The 16984-nt window shown below is 45.7% G+C and overlaps 1 protein-coding gene across 14 annotated transcripts in view; it reads left to right on the forward strand.

The window, feature by feature from the left end:
• Positions 1 to 16984, forward strand: part of rnf220a (ring finger protein 220a) — a 173472-nt gene that overhangs the window by 119486 nt on the left and 37002 nt on the right. For 10 of the 14 annotated variants that reach the window (XM_088598075.1, XM_088598074.1, XM_088598081.1 and 7 more), the window contains exons 3-6: positions 1771 to 1900; positions 9783 to 9828; positions 12988 to 13083; positions 15546 to 15588. In XM_088598075.1, the coding sequence (XP_088454201.1) occupies positions 1771 to 1900; positions 9783 to 9828; positions 12988 to 13083; positions 15546 to 15588 (315 nt within the window). Of the gene's footprint in view, positions 1 to 1770; positions 1901 to 9782; positions 9829 to 12987; positions 13084 to 15109; positions 15383 to 15545; positions 15589 to 16984 lie in introns of those variants that run through there. The other 4 variants (XM_088598086.1, XM_088598087.1, XM_088598089.1 and 1 more) reach the window with 2 other exon arrangements.

The following is a 16984-nucleotide window of genomic DNA, read 5'->3' on the forward strand; positions in this document are numbered from 1 at the left end:
CCGTCATGTCAGGATGAGTCTGTAGGAAGGACAGCAGGTGAGGTCCCAGGATTTGGTCAGTGTAGCACCGTGAAGTCAGGTTACCATCAGCCACTACAAGTGGGGATCTGTAGCAACTACACACCACGGTCCAAACTATCACACTTTGACCTCCCTCTTATTGGTCTGCTGTACACAGAGTATTATTCTGCACCAGACTTGCTGATGTCCATCAGGATGGTTGAAATCTAGATTCATCAGTATAGAGGTTTTGGCGCTACTGCTAACGGAGCCCAGCCTCTAACCTACCAATGTCTTGAAGATGTTGGCCTCTTGAAAAACAGGGAATATTGCTTCCTTTATGTGTTTTTCTTTCTGTTGGTGTCACCAGCCTTGACATTCAACAAGTTTAATTGCCTCCTTTCATGTGCCCAATCCACTCTCTCACTAATGAGGTGATTTAGTGCTTGTGCAGCAGTTAAAGTCACTGGAATTTATCATCACAGCTGAGTTATGAATGATCAATTAATGATGCCACAGAAACATTTAATCAATATCCCAAATCCCCATACTTTGTTTTTCTAAAAACATACATGCATAAGCAGAGGGATATTTTTTAGCTGCTCAGTATATAACAGTCCTCATCGACCTAAATTTCTATAAGAAAAGTCACTTTAGCTGTCAGAAGTAACTAAATAGTATGGTCGCTAATGCTGAGAGCACCTCTCCTGAACAAATTGCTGTTATAATTATTTCGAGTGCCATTTAAAAATAAAGATAGCGGATTTAAAAATAACTTTCACGGTACTTTCTCATCGCCAGAATTTCTTGAAGATGAAAGCAGTGGGAGATGGATTGCTGGGCTCGTGGAGACGGGCTAGGCGAGAGGGTGTGTCTGTGAGAGGATGGGGGGGGGGGCGGTGGTGGAACACGAAGTCTCGCTGTCTGGATGTGTGCGGGTGAAGGGTGGACCTCATGCGGGTGAGAGGTGTTGTTCCCTGAGTGGGCCCGGTGGTGCTGGTGATGGCCCGTCCATCCCGGATATCCTGCCTGGGAGTCGAGACGCGAGCGGGCCCCATTGTTTCTCCAAGGAGCTATCTTTATAAATAGACTTTCCGCTCAGTCCAGCTCGGATGCAGTCTGTGTGGACAGACATTAGGCCCGGTCAGGAAGTCTCCTCTTTGAGTCGCAGTCTAAATGTTTATTTTTACTGCAGGGCAGCTTTTTATATCTGGAAATCCTTTGAAACCGCTGTGAGGTCAGCTCCGTTTGTTTTGAACTGGCCGCGCAAGGCCGGCCGACTGAGGTTGTAATATAGCTTTCATCATGTTACAAGGAAGCAAAAAGTGTACTTACCCAGAGGAGTGGAGCTCTTTACTTTCAGAAGGGTTGCAATTGAAATACTGCAGTTTAGGAGTATTTTTTTTAAATGTACTCACCTGTGAATACTGTTGTGTGTGTGTGCCAGGTGATTTACATGTAGCGTGTAGTTTACATCCTGATTTACATCCTAGTTTCCTTGCGCTATCTAATTTACTCAAACGGCATATACAGTACATTCATTCTACTGTATGATTTGTTGCTGGGTGAATAATCTAAACTCCTGTCGTGCAGGTGGTAATATTTTCTGAGCATTCTGAAATGTGCATATTGAACATAACTCTTTTTTGGTGAGGATCAGGACTAGTGACTCTGGTATGAACCCATTTTGGTCATACAGTATACAGTATGTCTCTGCTGGAAACCAAAACCCCAGCTTCATCTGTCCTTCCCTTGTTTTCCTTTTCCCAGGCAAGAAGAAGACCTCCCTGTATGACACCCAGGCCCCTATCTGTCCCATCTGCCAGGTTCTGCTGCGGCCAGGAGAACTCCAGGACCACATGGAGCAGGAGATGGACAGGCTGACCCAGCTCCACATCAGGTAGCGGGAGGGAGCTGTGAGGCATGCAGAATAATCAGCCGACATGGAACACGCAGCAGTGCAGATATTAGAAAATAAGAAAGCTCACAAATGGGGCCCATCCAGGTCATTTTGGTAGGCTAATTGATCCAAGGATCTCATCCAACTGTGTCCTGAAAAAATCCCAGGTTTTATCTTGGCTGGGTAGCTTTTGCATAACAAAGTGACTCCTGTCCTCGGTTTTCAGTGCACTTCCATGTTATTTCCACTTGTGACCTCTGGTTGGTGTTTTGACTGTAGGCAAAGAGAAGTGGAGTAAATAAACCCTCCGGATGTGAAACTGGGTTATTATTCCAACACATATGCAGCAAATAAGAGGATATAAAGAGGGATAGATGAGGACGAGGGAGCAGAAGAGAAGGGGAGAGGGCAAGAGAAGAGAGAGGGATGAACTAATATCTCTTAGTCGACATTATAGGGTGGGGTCAGTAATTCACTGACTTTACTAAGGCCAGCGTGCTTCCCAGTGCATTGGAACACAAGAAGAGAGAGAGAAAGGCAGCTGTTAGAAAAGAGGTGGTTGCTCATAAATCACCCCATGGCTGCAGATTATAGGAATTTCCAGCTCTAGGTAAGTAGTGTCAGGCATGGATATGTACAGTAGATCAAGCAAGAGATACACAGGTAGGCCAGTGGGCTGACAGTAAGACAGATTTAAAATGTAGTCCACTCAGGGGTGGCTGTGTTAGATCAGTGACTCTGTGACAGGGAGGGAGCTCATGTGAGAGAGCCTGCGAGACGTTGTCTCGCACTGCACTCTGTCAGCATGTGCTCACAGTATTTCAAGGAGATCTTGTGGAAAGAAGAAGTAGACAAAAGCACCGATTTTACTTGGTATGCCCTATGCAGCAGCGTTCACTTTCTCACTCTGCCCATGTATCGTGATGAGCTAACATTTTCTCTGCTCCCAAAAAGTCTCCAAGCTCACCTTGCTGTGATGACTGGACCTGCTATGGCCGAAGGCTACTTTCCTGCCCCTGCCTTGTAGCTAGGGGTCGACAGTGCCTTTTTCCCAGCTCAACAGCCTCGCAGCACCACCCGCTAAGCCACCTGTAAAGAATGAGCTGGTGTAGAAGATTAGCCTAGCCTGTAGCCTGAGCGAGCCAAGATTGAGTAGTATCTATCATGCTGCAATGGGAGTCATTATTTAATAATTAATAAAGGGCACTTTCCTACCTCCCTTCCCTCCTCTAGTCAGTACTTGTGGACAAGAGGTGCTGTCGTCTTTGTTTAACGACTGCTGTTATTTAAAGAGATAGCGTCATTCTTCCTCATTTGTCAGTAGGGGACACTGGTCCATGTCAGGGTTTCATGATTTAGGCTCGCCTGTTCCTTTCCTATTAACCCCTTTGCTGTTGGCTTTTGAATTATGAGGAGGATGGCAAGCAGTTCGTCTTGATTTAACGAAACAGCAGGCCGTAGGAGCTAGATGTGCCTGTGGGTTTGTCCTTGTTCAAAGCCAGTATGTGAGGCCTTCTTTTACCTTGTGCTGAAGCCATTTGACACTGCAGTGTGGATAAAGGCCTTTACACCTGGTTCTTATTAGGTTAAAAAATAATATGTTTTAAAAGAATATATATTTATAAAAAGAAAGAGAAAGAGAAACCACCAGGTTACCTTATACATTTGTACATGACAGCGTATAAAAATGTTTCCTTTCTTTATAAAGTGTTACAAGTACCCCTTATTTTCTTAGGGTTGCATTGTGGAATAAAGTAAAAAGTTAAAATAATCAATAGATGTAATCAAGGCCAATGCCCTCAATAAAGGATGCAATATGCTGCTTGTATTTAATTACACAGTTCTTATAAAGCAGGTTATTTTCGAGAGCTCTGATTATCATGTGATAATAACAGCCGTTTTATATAGGGTCTTTAATAGTAAAAAAGATCAACTGGGACAGTGCTATGCTCTCACACCTTATTCTTTATTGTGTTGACAAGAGACTGAACGTATACTTATTTATTACAAAATACATTTATCAATGTAGAACAGAAATAAACTGTTGTGCAGATGAAGAAAGCAGAGTAGCAATGTGAGCCAAGTGAGCAATCAGACCTGTCCGACTCACAAAGAAAAGACTGGCAATCCATTCAGAGAAACACAACAGCATTGTGCAGTACTTCCAACACTGGGGTACTAAGAGCTGTAACGTTTCCCCTGATGTGCTATAATCAACTAATGAGCAAACCACAGTGTTGCAGGCAGGACAGAGTTCTAAAGGATCTGTGCTGAGTTCTCTAGACCTGCAACTATAGGTCTCATACCGGCCTGAAAGCTGGGGTGGTTGTCAATGAAACAAGGCGCTTGAACTATAAGCTCACAGCACCCCCTACTGAAACAAGCGCCTCTGCACAGCACGCCCCTTGACACCCTCCTATCCCTTCCCCATTACCACATTTCTGCCCTCTGCTGCCATCTCAATAAGGCCAGGCTGTTCCACCCGCATTACATATGTAAGAACCTCATTGAAAGTGACATGTCGAATTCGGGGCAATTTGTGCGAAATCTCCCTTTAATAATACCGTTTCATTTTGTCCAAATGAGACTTGAATGCATGTAAAATGGAAAAGGATATTTAAGATGTAGCATTAGGCAGATGCTTTGCTGGGGGCTGAGTGGATATATATGAGATTGTGGCTGCTGTGCTTCACGGGAGGCCCCTCTTACGACATGTCACCTGTTTTTTTTTTTCTCCCCTTCTCTCCCTCCCCTGCGTTCATTCCTCATGTATGTAAATTGAAATCTATCATGCCCTTAAACATCAATCTGCAGAGGGAACAGCTTAGAGGGCAGAGCAATCTACATATCCCCGCATAATCAATTTGGCTTGAACAGAGGGATGGAAAATTTGGTGGCAAACAACAAAAAAAGCAATCTTTATCTGCTTTCGGGCCCCGGTTTATTTAATTTTGACTCTCGTTTTTTTTTTTTTCTGTCATTGTTTCGCTGCTTGTTTAGAGAGGGATAGGGGCAGGCTGTGTCCTGGAAGCTGATGTGGTCCCTTCCCCTGCAGACTCAGTCGCTTGTCTTCCATCCCTGAAGGGCTTGTTTCCTTTGACCATGCGCTTCCGTGCCCCTCTTCGTTAGCTAAATCCACACCACCGCTGCCCTTTCAGGCGCAGACTGGTCACCAGTAAGCCTGCAAAGAGTTGATGCTGCTCCCACTAGACTGCCCCCACGTTCGACCCAAATCCACAAGGACATCGCCCCCTAGTGGTGGGTGCTCCAAGACAGCAGACAGAGGGGCAGTGCCAGTCGGCGCTGTGGCAGAATATCTTGCACACCGGGGGTGCCGGCCACTGCAGTGCAGGTGTGTGGCCTGTGTCAGTATGCACAGGCAGTGGCTGGGGCGAGCACTCCACACATGTGGAGAGTGCCTTTCCTCCCATGACGCTTTGTAGAAATGGCCATCTCCTATTTCTATCAAACTCTCCCTCTGTGGCCTTCCTCCTCTGTCCTCCTCCTTCAGCTCACTATTGCCCCCTTCCTCTCCCCAGGCATGCACATACACACCGCCGACCTCCCTGTCTCGTGTGCAGGCCTGCCTGGCCTGTTGCTGACAGTGGATCTCTGCAGCAGGTGAAATTCCCTTTAGATTGATAAAGACGAAGTGCTTCGTCCTCCCCACCTACCTGCCCGGCCGCTCGATACTTTTTTTCTTTTGGTCCCCGCTGTCCTGTGGCTGACAGCCTGGTGGAGCTGGAGTGGACCGCAATGACAGGCTCAAGGGCACAGGCTGTGGCAGGCTCAAGACATTAACTGCTGTCCATTGCAAAACCACTGAGCACCTTCTCCTCTCATCCCCTGTACGCCGACCAGGAGAGAGGGTGAGAGAGCGAGAGAGAGAGAGAGAGAACAGATTAACATGCTTGCCCTTTTCTTAATAACATCTGTGTGATTTATCCCAAATTTTAATTGGAAAAATTTGCCAGCTAATTGATTTTTCTTTCTTCTCATTTAACGTTGTAATTGAGGACGTCATAAAGCAGAGATTGAGTAAGTCACTTCTCTGTGGGCGTCTCTGTGAGCGCGCTGGAGTGTGTGCAGAAAGGCCGCATCGCGTGTGACAGGTTGGTCTCACCGTGTGCTTAAGAGGTGGGCGCCTCCTGAGCCTGAGAACGAAGGAGAAGGGAATTTTGTAGACGTGACACCTGTAAAATCCAGAACTGATTGAGCCTTTCTTTGTCAGGGGTATAAAATCAGGTGGGTGAATAGAAAAAAGGAAATCACTGAACTGAGGTAGAGCACGGGCAGTATTATTTAAATCTGCAAAAGCTGAAGAAGCCATTCAGTGAAACTGTTTTTTTTAGGATTGTGATAGTGCAATGTTTGGATTTAAACTCTTCTTTTTTAAACAGGTTTGCTCGTGCTAAGGTACCATGGCTTTGTTGGAATGCAGTTTTTTTCTGTTTAAATATCTTATTAACTAAACTAAATTAAACTCCGAGGCACTCACCGGCTCTCTGCTCTCCCCGGCTCTTGTCTGTCTGTTTCCTTTCTCTCAGTCGTCCGCTCATTTCAAAATCGTTTTATTGGCTCGACAAGACAGGCAGGCATCTTTTTGCCAAAGCACACACATCAAAATTCATTGAAACTGCACAGTGAAAAGCTGTGAAAACAGGCCCGTGTGAGCAGTGCACCACTCTCTTCTGACTCACTCTGAGTTTCCCCAACACCCCCCCCCCCCCGCCCCAACCCCAGCCTCCTCTGTCTGCCTTTATCTGGATCTTCTTCTCCGTTTTTCATTGTTTTCGCTCTCTGTCTCCGACGTGGCGTCTCTCTGTCAATTTTAAGACTCTTCTTTGTCTGCACTGTGCCTGTCGTCTGCTTTCCTTGGACAGTTGTCATTTTGAATTTTGGGATCGTCACTTAACAATAACAGAAGATTCATCTTGCGAACACATTGCACCTTCTTCTTCCGTCCTAAATGTCCACACATTTTATGTCACCTGGCTGCGTGCGTTACTCCGCGTTGAAATCAAATCTCCGTGGTGACTTTGGACGATCTCCGAAAATGTTTTTTTCACCCCCCGGCTGTGGCCACTCATTTTGAATTTAATTCTGCAACCATTTGTCCTGACCGTTATCACAGCAGGTCAACGGGAGCATCTTGTCTGATCGGGTTGATCTTTAAATCACCGACTTTTTGAAAAGTTTCCTTTTCAAAACGAATGAGCCACTGCCTAGCTGATATCTAGCCATGACATTTGGAACTGGGTAGTATCGTTATGAATGTAGACCGCAGACAGATGTTAGGTGAGAAACGTAGGCATTAACTCTTCTTAACCCATTAACCTCATCTGTTCTGAGCCAAGAAAGAGCAATAAAACCCAAGTATCCTGCAAAGATCCTCCTGCATCTACCTTCAGCATGGGGCATTGTTTGTACAGATTAATGACACAATGCATTAGTTACAGTGGTTTAAAGGCAGACCCCCTCCCCACCTCCCCCCTGAGCAGTAACAGAGAGACTCGATGGCTGGATGTACTGTGTCACAGAGTGGATTTATGGTGCGGGGAGTGTGTTTATTATCTCACAAACAGTGAGCTGGTGATGTTGTGAATTTATCCTCTTTCAGGGCTCCCTGATTTGTGTGGCTCTCTCCGCCATGTCAGATCAATCACAGCCCCCAGGAGAGGGGTAGGAGTGAGGGTGACTTACGTCCTGCAAGTGCAACTCTGCATCGCACAGCACAGGGCTGTAAACCCTCAGGAGCAGCCTAGACTACCTTCAGGAGAGCCGGTGCTGCAAAACACATTTCTCAAGACGGTCGTTTCCATTGGTGGGCCTGTCCAGTCGGTAACCTTTTCTTTCACAGCCACCACCTTTATTCTTAATTAGAGACTGCTTCTTAATGAAAAACGGCATTAACTGGGGTCACAGGAGGGATGTGGCTGCTCTGGGGCACCTGAGTTACATCTTTGAGAACCTGCATCGTCTTGCTCATCTGTGAGTTACTGCTTGCATCTGAAAAAATGGTTCATTTTGGCCCACATTGTGGCCTACATTCTTGACAGTGCAGTTACTTCCAATAAAAATGTAAACCATTTCGTTTTCTAAGCAGCAAAAGTGTATGCAAGCAGCAAGTGTATGTGTACATTAAGCACTAATATCTTTCTTCCGACTGGTCAATGCGCTTGCTGGATATGTGGAGATTCTGTCTTCAACGTGCCCCTTTCATTCTTGGGTTTTCTCTTTCCGTTTTCCGTGCTGTGTTCCATTCCCCCCGTTCTTTAATCATTTCCCATTTTCCAGTACGCTCTCCTCCTTCCCCTGCCCCAAACTCCATCTCTCCCATCTATTCCTCGTCCGGGTCTTCCTCTCTCCCTCGGTTCGGGTCTTTCAGCTGCCTCGCCTTTCCCTTTTAACTCTCTCACACCCTCTCCCTCTCCCCGCCTCCCCCCCCCATCTCTCATTTCCTTAACTCCTGGGACCCGAGTGTCTGCCAAATCACGTTGGCGGATTAAATCTGGGCAAATTCAATTTCTGCGCCCTGCCTGTGCGGCTCAGAATCCGGGTCTGTGTGCAGGGCACAAAGCGAACATGACAGGAGCCTTGTTTTTTTTGTCACTTCGCCTCGGCTCATCTTTTCAGAGGCTCATAAAAATGTATTGATGTCCCCAGTACGGCAGCACAGAGGGAAAGGAGATGTGGGCCTGCGTGTGAGAGGAAGCAAGGAGGGGGGATATTAATGTCTCGGAAAAGAGATCTGATTTGATATGTCTCTCCCTATTGTCGCCGGGCGCTTTAGCCAGCCCATTTAATACTTTCTGGCTTCTAATCAGTCATCTTAAAGCCGCAATGTCGATGTGGTTGTGATTTTATGTCATTAGCCCAAGTTGGACAGGCCCTGGGGAGAAAGCACAGCCCTATCTTTCTTTGTTTCTCCCTCTCTCCTCCTCTCCTGAGTTTAATACAATGTTTACAAGCCAACGCATTGCTCTTAACATATTTCAAAGTCCCAAATGCTTAGGGCGTTTCGCTGACAAATCAAATAACAAGCAAATAATTTATTTCCTGATGCCACTCGCTCTGAGTGGAAGGGGGAAAGCTCCATGAGAATGATTACTTCAATAAAAAAATTATATCCCAAATCTGCTTAGCAATCTTACTTTGGACAGTAATTGTTTCAAATTTAACTTGGCCCAAGGGTTGGTGGATTGAGTGGCACAGAGGGAGGGGCAGGGGATGGGGAAGCTTTAAATCTGCAGGTTATTACATCTGCGATTTTTTTGTTTCATCCACATGCGCTGGAACTGTCTCTCCACCGGGTTTGCCTTGAAAACCCAGTGAGGCGGCCTTGCAATCTGAGCAGACTCTGGCGTGAAGGTGGGGGGCGGGAGGGGGGGGGGGGAATTGGGTGATGCAGCACCCTGGGGTGCCCGTTGAGACTGGGACGGGGACTGACGATGCCTCCAGACGTTCAGTGAATTGCACATACAGCCCCAACCCCAGTAAGACCAAGTCCCAGTATGATGAGTTCACAGAGTCAGAAACTGACCAGATCTTCCCATAAGAAATGCCTTACTGTGAGATTTTGATCATGCATTTTTTTTTTTCACAACCACACATTATTCCAAGCACATATTAGCATCTTGTGAGGAGAATGTAGACAGGTTTAGGACTGATTCGTAAAAGCGATAGTTCCCTCCATCTGGTTTTCACACCTCTCTCCTTGGGGACCTCATCATTAAAGAGATACATATTTTAATTCAAGTGATTTGTTGTTCTTTTTTCTGTGCTAAGCATGTGAGGTTGGAGGGCTTTATGTGACTGTCGCCTCCACTTATGTTCCCTGACTTCCCTCTCTCTGATTTCGTTTCTTGTTTTTCATTTCCAGCAAAAACCCAGCCCATAAGGACTGTGTAACTCCGGGCACGCCTAAGGTAAGCGGACAGCCCTGCGCAGCCCGAGACAGATCCCGTCCTCTGACTGTGCTCAATCCCGGAAAGATCCCAGAGCGAAACAGCCCTGAAATTAAAAAAAAACGATTATAGGCTGCGAGCGTTATTCTGTACTTCTCTGTTGTTATTCAGCCTCTTCCGCTACGTTCCCAACACCTCGTTCATTTCACACATGCAAACAGCGCGGCGCAGCCTGGCGAAAAGTCACGTCCTGCCTATTGCACTCCCGGGGCCCTGTGGCACAGGAAGAAACACACGCCGTGCCAGAGTGGCGCAACATTGAGAGGAGGCTCTGGCACAGGCACAGGCAGTTCACTCTAACGAGGGCTTCTCGCCCCCAGCAGCCCCCCCCGCTCTCAGAAAGGTGATCTGAAACGGTGTCACAACAGCGGCTCTGGAGGCTTGAAGAGATCCTGTTTAGACACCGCAGTTCAAACCGGGACGGCAGCAGGGTATCGACCCGCTAGGAGCTTTATTCATCCCGCTGTCAGCCTGTCAGCCCAAGAACCTAAAGCCTAGAGCTAAACAAAGGTAAACTGGCCCCATGCTGCCAGACAGCAGCCGGGAGAGAAAGGAGAGCTGAAGTACTTAATAGTCTCAAATGGCAGTTTCTTGCAGGAATTCAGTTAACAAAATGTCAACGTCAGTAACCTGGTCTCCGTTTGCCTTTCCTGCTTTACGACACCCGGTTCTGTGGCGGGCAGAGGCAGGGGGAGGCTGACAGTATTTACCGCTCCCTGGCAATTTCAATTCATTCCGTGGAGGCAGGAGCGCGGGGACGGATTTATTGCTCTTCCAGTATCACCTGCGATTCTGATCTTGTCAGATCTCGGAAGTTAAGTAGGGTCAGGTCTTTCTCGGCCCTCGGGAGACAGACCTCCTGCCGACAGCTCAGCCTGCATTGTGAGAGCTAAGTGGTTTGGGGGGCTCTGTAACTCAGTGAGCTGCTGCCCAGCAGGTACTCAAGCCCCGGAAGGATTTTGCGAATTTACAAGCAATCCTCTGCTTCCTTCGCCGGGCCTTTTGCTAGCATTTTGCCTGCTAGCCTGCTAGCATTTTGAGGCCCAGTTTGTTCTGTTTTTTTTTTCGCGACATTTTCTGTTTCCCAAAAGTGCAACAAAAAGTGGTGCTAAGGAGGCCAGGATTGCTTAGCTGTTCATTAAAAATGTAAAGAAAGGAAAGGGCTGAGGACGTGCCAGGATCCCAGCAGAGGTTTAAAGAGAAGCACTAATGTTTTCTCTGGAAAGGGCTGTGTGGCCCAGAGAGCAGGGGAGACAAAATGGCACAGGCAGGGAGATTGATGGTCCTGCTGCCATTAAGAGGAAAATTAGCCAGTGGCGGCTATCTTCTCAGAGGGTGAAGAAGCCATGAATTATTTTCTTAAAGATCCGTCTCTCCAGATGATAATTTTACCTTGTAAAGGCCAATTTTTATGAGCTAAATGACTCAAAAGTCATCCTTTAATATTATGATTAGTATTTTTTTTTAGTTTAACTGCCACCGGGCAACATCCTAACCCCTAAAGAAGCGGGCCTCTTTTTCCGGGAGGTGGGACATTGGAAAGGGAACGGGGGAACTCAAATTGGGTGCAGCGAAAAGTCACTTGCTCTTTCGAAACGAGGCTCGGGGGTAGGACCGCGACACACAAGGGCTGCTAAACCTACAAGTGATATTTTAATGCACCTTTTTAAAAAAAAACAAAGTCGAAAACAGGAACAAAGGGGTGACTCTGTTTCTAGGTCAGTGTGAATTTATTATGCAAACGGAAGAAATCTGTCCAGGCGATATGATAAACAGCAAAGGGCTGGAAACGCATCGGTCTAACAGGAATCGTTTGGAGAATTAGCAGCTAAAGCGTGACTTAGCATCTCGAGCTGATTGTTTAGCATGCTGGCGAAGCGTTAAGAATTGAAGTGGCTTCCGTACAATTTAGAAGCCGGACGTTTTAATAATCTGAGCCGTGCTCGCCTGTAGACCGAGATCCCGACACTGGCCCTGGTGGGATTAACCCCACCTATTCCTGGCGGTCATTACCATGACAATTCCCGGCTTGTCACCGTAAACCCTAATCTCTCGTGTTCGCGCAGGAAGCACAGAGAGCGCAACTGTACGTTTGACCACCTCATCGTCCTTGTTATTTAAATTGCACACGTAGTCTCAATCAGACTGCTCTGACGATACGCTCCCGTTGGATTTCAGTTTGCCTCTCCCGTTTCTGGGAGTCGGGAGAAAATCCAGCGCGCACTTTGTAATCTTTTTTTTTTAAGAAAAGGAAAAATGAACGCACTCGCACAGCCCCATCCGGACACACACTTCTTCTTCACGGAACTACAGGCGGGCCTTTCTCGCCGTGCGCACACGCACATACACAAATAAATAAATCGCTCATGACCTTGCCAACCTAAAGCATAAAAAGCAATGCATAACACTTAATTTACTGTCTCGGCAAAAGAGGCCCGCCATTTTTCACACATTAATATTAGATTAGAGTTGTGCGCCACTAAAACATTTTTTTTCTTCCTTTGATTAATTGGGCTGGATTGTAAATACAAATATTTTATAGCCGGCCCATAAAAATGCCGCGCTTAAGACAAGAGCCTCTTACAGTATTGCGAACTGTATCCCCCTCCGCGACTCCTCCGTGGCTTCGTTCATTTGAAAAACGAGATATTTCAGGTCTCGGCCACACAGAAAGATAATCTCTGGCTCGATGGTGAACTATGGAATTTGGTGATTTGAGCACTAGTCCAGCCGATGAGCTGCCTGCGTGTGCAGAAAGTAGCTCTGCCTTATGTTGAAATAAATGAGTATGAGATGTACGTTTTTATGATGTTGCATTTTCAGGTAATTAATATAAGGCATAATATGTAGTTAATAAAGCTGAGGGCATCTACAAGTAATTAACCTAAGAATCCAGAGGATTATTTTCTAATAACAGGGGTGATAACTACTGAATTGCAGGGCTTCAGGTTGTAGATTCTAGTAATGTTTCCGATGCATTTTCGTAAGTTCTTGATCGACCACAACACCTTTTTGGGGTTTAGAAATGGCTTCCCTGTCCCGCTTGCATGCAAATCGCAGGCCGGCTGATGCACGAGCAGCTGACAAGCTTCCCTTTCTGTCTGCCTTGTGTCTCTGCAGTCTATCCTGTTATCAGTGCACATCAAACGGGAAGGAGAGTCTCCCACTGCCTCTCCACTGTCATCTGAAGACATCCACCACTCTGACAGATACCAGGTGAGAGGCGCCAAACCCGTCATTTACCTGTAAATTCGGTAGAAAGACACAGGACTGTTCTAGCTTGATGGGTGATTATTCAGTCACAATTGTGGTGTCACTCGGACGCCATGAGATGCATATTTCACGTCCGGGAAATGCACCAGTGCAATGCACCCAGTACGAAAAATATCCGAGTCACGATCAAACACAGACAGGGACTACTTGCGTCTTCTGCCATTGCATGATCGCAGACGCGTGTCCTGGTGGTTACCAACAGTGGCCCGTGTTAAAAAAGAAAGGGGAAAGAGCACCAAGAAACTTTCTAAACTTTTGGCATGAACAGCATCGTTTTAATAGCTCTTGCAATGCAAACCATAAATATGCCACCCACATCAATAACAGTGTGTAATATTACGTTAGCCTGCATACTGGACGCACACTTCTGTGAACTCCTGTGTAAGAGATTGAAATACATTTGTATAATAAAATGTATATTATGTACAGTATATCTGATAGTTAACTGAAGATGCCTCCCTTGCCTTCAAGCTAGATCACAGCTATTTAACCAACCACAAGACTTCCATTTAGATACAGTCGGTTTTCACTATCTGGGCTGAAGAGCTGACACCTTGCACAGCTGAAATTCATTTTCTCTTAAGAAATGTAATCATTCCTATTTTTCCCTCGAGCTAATCTCTAATGTAATAAAGTACAAGTTATCATCCCTGGGACTGCTGTGTCCTTGACTTCAGTACTTTCTCTACGACCTGCAGATAGCTGGACTGCCCAGCGTAGGTGATCGTAGTTTAGGCTTTTTTTAGAACCAGTTTGGTTAAGGAATTGTTTTGGTTCAAACAGGCTTAATTTCCCAGTTTCCTTTTGAAAACAAAGCTCACGATCTTTAAAGGTCTTGGAGCCTATAGCTGTACCTGTCTAATGAAGGTTTCAGCTCAAGCTTCTGAAAAGGGTGTTCTTTTAAATGCAGAGACCGGCACAATCTCGACTTTCACTTTCAGATGTTGGCCCATTTTACAGACAGGTGTATAGCATACAGAGCTTTTCTTTAAACAAATGGAGAAAAGGCAACTGTTTATGGATCCAAAAGACAGACGTATTTGGAAAAGCAGATTTTTTTTTTGTTTTGAGTAATGTAAAGAGTGTTTTCAGAGGTGCCACCCATGGAAGGTCTCATTAACAATCCTGTGTAGGCCGCTCTAATGAAAAAAATCAATTAAGCCTTTTTACTTCGAGTTCTAATCAACTTTTTGAGGCAATCTATCGTTTGTACTAACCACTTGGACAGCGTATCATCATAATTCACACGTTTAAAAAATACTATTATTCAGCTTTCTTAAAAGAAGCTGTCAGAACACATGATATATCATCTGTTCTGGCGTAGTTTGAACTGATGCCCACAGTCCACTGTCAATATGAAGGCATCCATCCCTTTGACTGCCCTCACTTAAGTCAGCAGTTCAAACTAACTGCGAAAAGCAAATTGCTGATACTTCTTTCCATTGGGTTTAATTCGTCCCCCTAAAATATAAAATTGGAGAAAATCAGTTACCATCCAGTCAACAGCAATTATCATTATTACTTTTTCATGTGAGACATTATATTAGAAATTTACAGATGTCACAGACGATGAAATTATTGCCACGAACGCCAGCCATGTTAATTATGTGGTTATTTTACTTAAGAGGGTGCTTGAAACAATTTAGAAAATTTGAACAGTAAATCGATTGTTTGCTTCTAAAACATGCCTCTTTTATTTCACATTCAGTCTCTTGGACCGGCCACTTTGTTGTTTTCTTTCAGCGCATGTAAATGCGGCAGGTTTAAAAACAAATCATTCATCGCCGCCAACACCGATCTTATTGTTTAAGACTTGTGGATAATAATAATACAAAAAATTGTTTAATAACACAGCATCCTAACCTTGGTTTCCTTTAACAGCCTTCGGCGCGCTCCTGCCACCTACTGGCCACTCGTAAGACCTCAACTCTCACGTCTCCACGGCCGTGTTTCTCAGTAGCTGAACTTTCACTTTGTTGCCGGTCACATGACAGGAGCAAACATGGCTGCTGCTGTAGGATGAGCGGTGGTGTTGTGAAAGCCGGCTGTTTTCAATCCCTTTGCATCCTTCTTAAATTCTTAAAGCTGCCGCCCGTTTACGGGTGGTTTGCGCACCGGGCTGCTTTTATGGTTGTCTGATACGAGTGAGTGTGGCAAGTTTGGTGACTTTTGGAGCCCTAATGCCTCGTACGCAGAGCCCGTAGTTATGGAAGAGGAGAAACAGAGCAATGGCAAAAGAGAAGTAGGTTTTTGTTTACAATCTGGGATTGCGGCTCGGCGCAGTGGCAGAATCCAGCGCAATCCGAGGTCTAATCGTTAACAAATAGTGTGGTAAAAATACGATTCCGGAGGGTCGTGCTCTAACTTTTATTTCTTGTCGCTTTTTTTTTTCTTCCCTCCCTCAGACATTTTTACGAGTGAGGGCAAACAGACAAACACGATTGAATGGTATGTACCGCTTTTATTTCTATTTTTACTCCATTCTGATTGACGTGCCGAACTTTTTCTGAAATCCTTAGCTGGGAAATTCAGGATTGACCGCGTTTTCTGCGCAATTAGCAGCGTAGTTCCTGTCGTGGGACCAGATGTTTTGCCTTTGCAACCTGTTTGTGTTGTGGTGGGCGACTCAGGGTGAACGTGTCTGGTTGAGTTGCTTATAAAAAAAAAAGTTGTATTCATTTACAATGTTTTTTCAATAATATGTTAATCAACCCCCCCCCCCTTCCCAACACACACACCATATTTTCCAGAAGGCTTTTGAACTGTAGGTATTTGTTTTCTCCTAGGAACTGATTTGAATTTCGAATAAACACAAAAGGGAAACTTTCTTGATGAGCTAGTTCGGTTCATGTGCCTGACTTGTGCAAATAGGTGCATTACCTGCGCATATTGGGGAAATCCGACCACTGGAGTGTCCCATATTTGGATCTTTTTGCCCATCTTTTTGACATTTACCAGTTCATTTCAAGTACTTTGCAACTAAGCACTGAATTGTGTGCTCGCCAGTGCAGATACTTCTTCCCATTCTTCAGTTGTGTATGATTGGGAACCTTACCTGTTCATATTGTAGCTCTACCCAGTTAAACCCTGCTTCCCACCCCCCATGGTGATTCCAGTGTAGTTTTAATTTACATACAAAACTTTTAACTGGTTTTGCATCAGTATACTTTATTTGTATACATTAAAGTAAAAAAAAAAACCCACTGGATGTACACATTCCAGTAAACTTCTTAAAGGACTTGTCTCGATTGCTGGATGTTGATCAGAAGTGGATTCTGTTGCAGAATCCCAGCTCCTTCGATGAGCCTTGCGCTTGAGCAGGGATGTTCCCAAAGTCTGCTGCCGAGTTCTGGTCGTCTTTCAGGGGAGACGGGAGAAGTCGGGATGGGTTACAGGTGGATTCAGTGCGCGCGATTGGGGTCAGTTCCCAGCGCTCACCTGCAGGGGTCGCTGTTGCGGCGCCGAGGAGGGGCCTGCCCTGTCTTTTAATGCGGGGTGTCAGATCTCCAGCAGCCAGCGCGCTCTGGTTTTGGCAAGCGATGGGAGTTTTTAAGCCCCGGCGTTCTGCGTGGAACAGCTTACTGAGTTAATTTGACGTGATCACACCTTTCAGCATTAATTAGCTGCACGGCTGTGCCTCTCTGGTGCCCTTTAGAATTAGACGTCCCCTCACACAGCCAGCGAGAGGCCCTCTTGTGTGTGCTTGCGGGTCACAAGATCTAATTAATTTGTAGCGATTGGAAGTGACGGGGCAGTGCCGAACAGAGGAGAGAAAAACAGGAATTAATTTGAAAATAAAACGCCCACACACACACACACGTACACAAAACAAGTGAAAGCAGGA

The sequence above is a fragment of the Lepisosteus platostomus genome, chromosome 11 (genome assembly GCF_059453375.1).
Source record: "Lepisosteus platostomus isolate fLepPlt1 chromosome 11, fLepPlt1.hap1, whole genome shotgun sequence".
Classification (NCBI taxonomy): domain Eukaryota; kingdom Metazoa; phylum Chordata; class Actinopteri; order Semionotiformes; family Lepisosteidae; genus Lepisosteus; species Lepisosteus platostomus.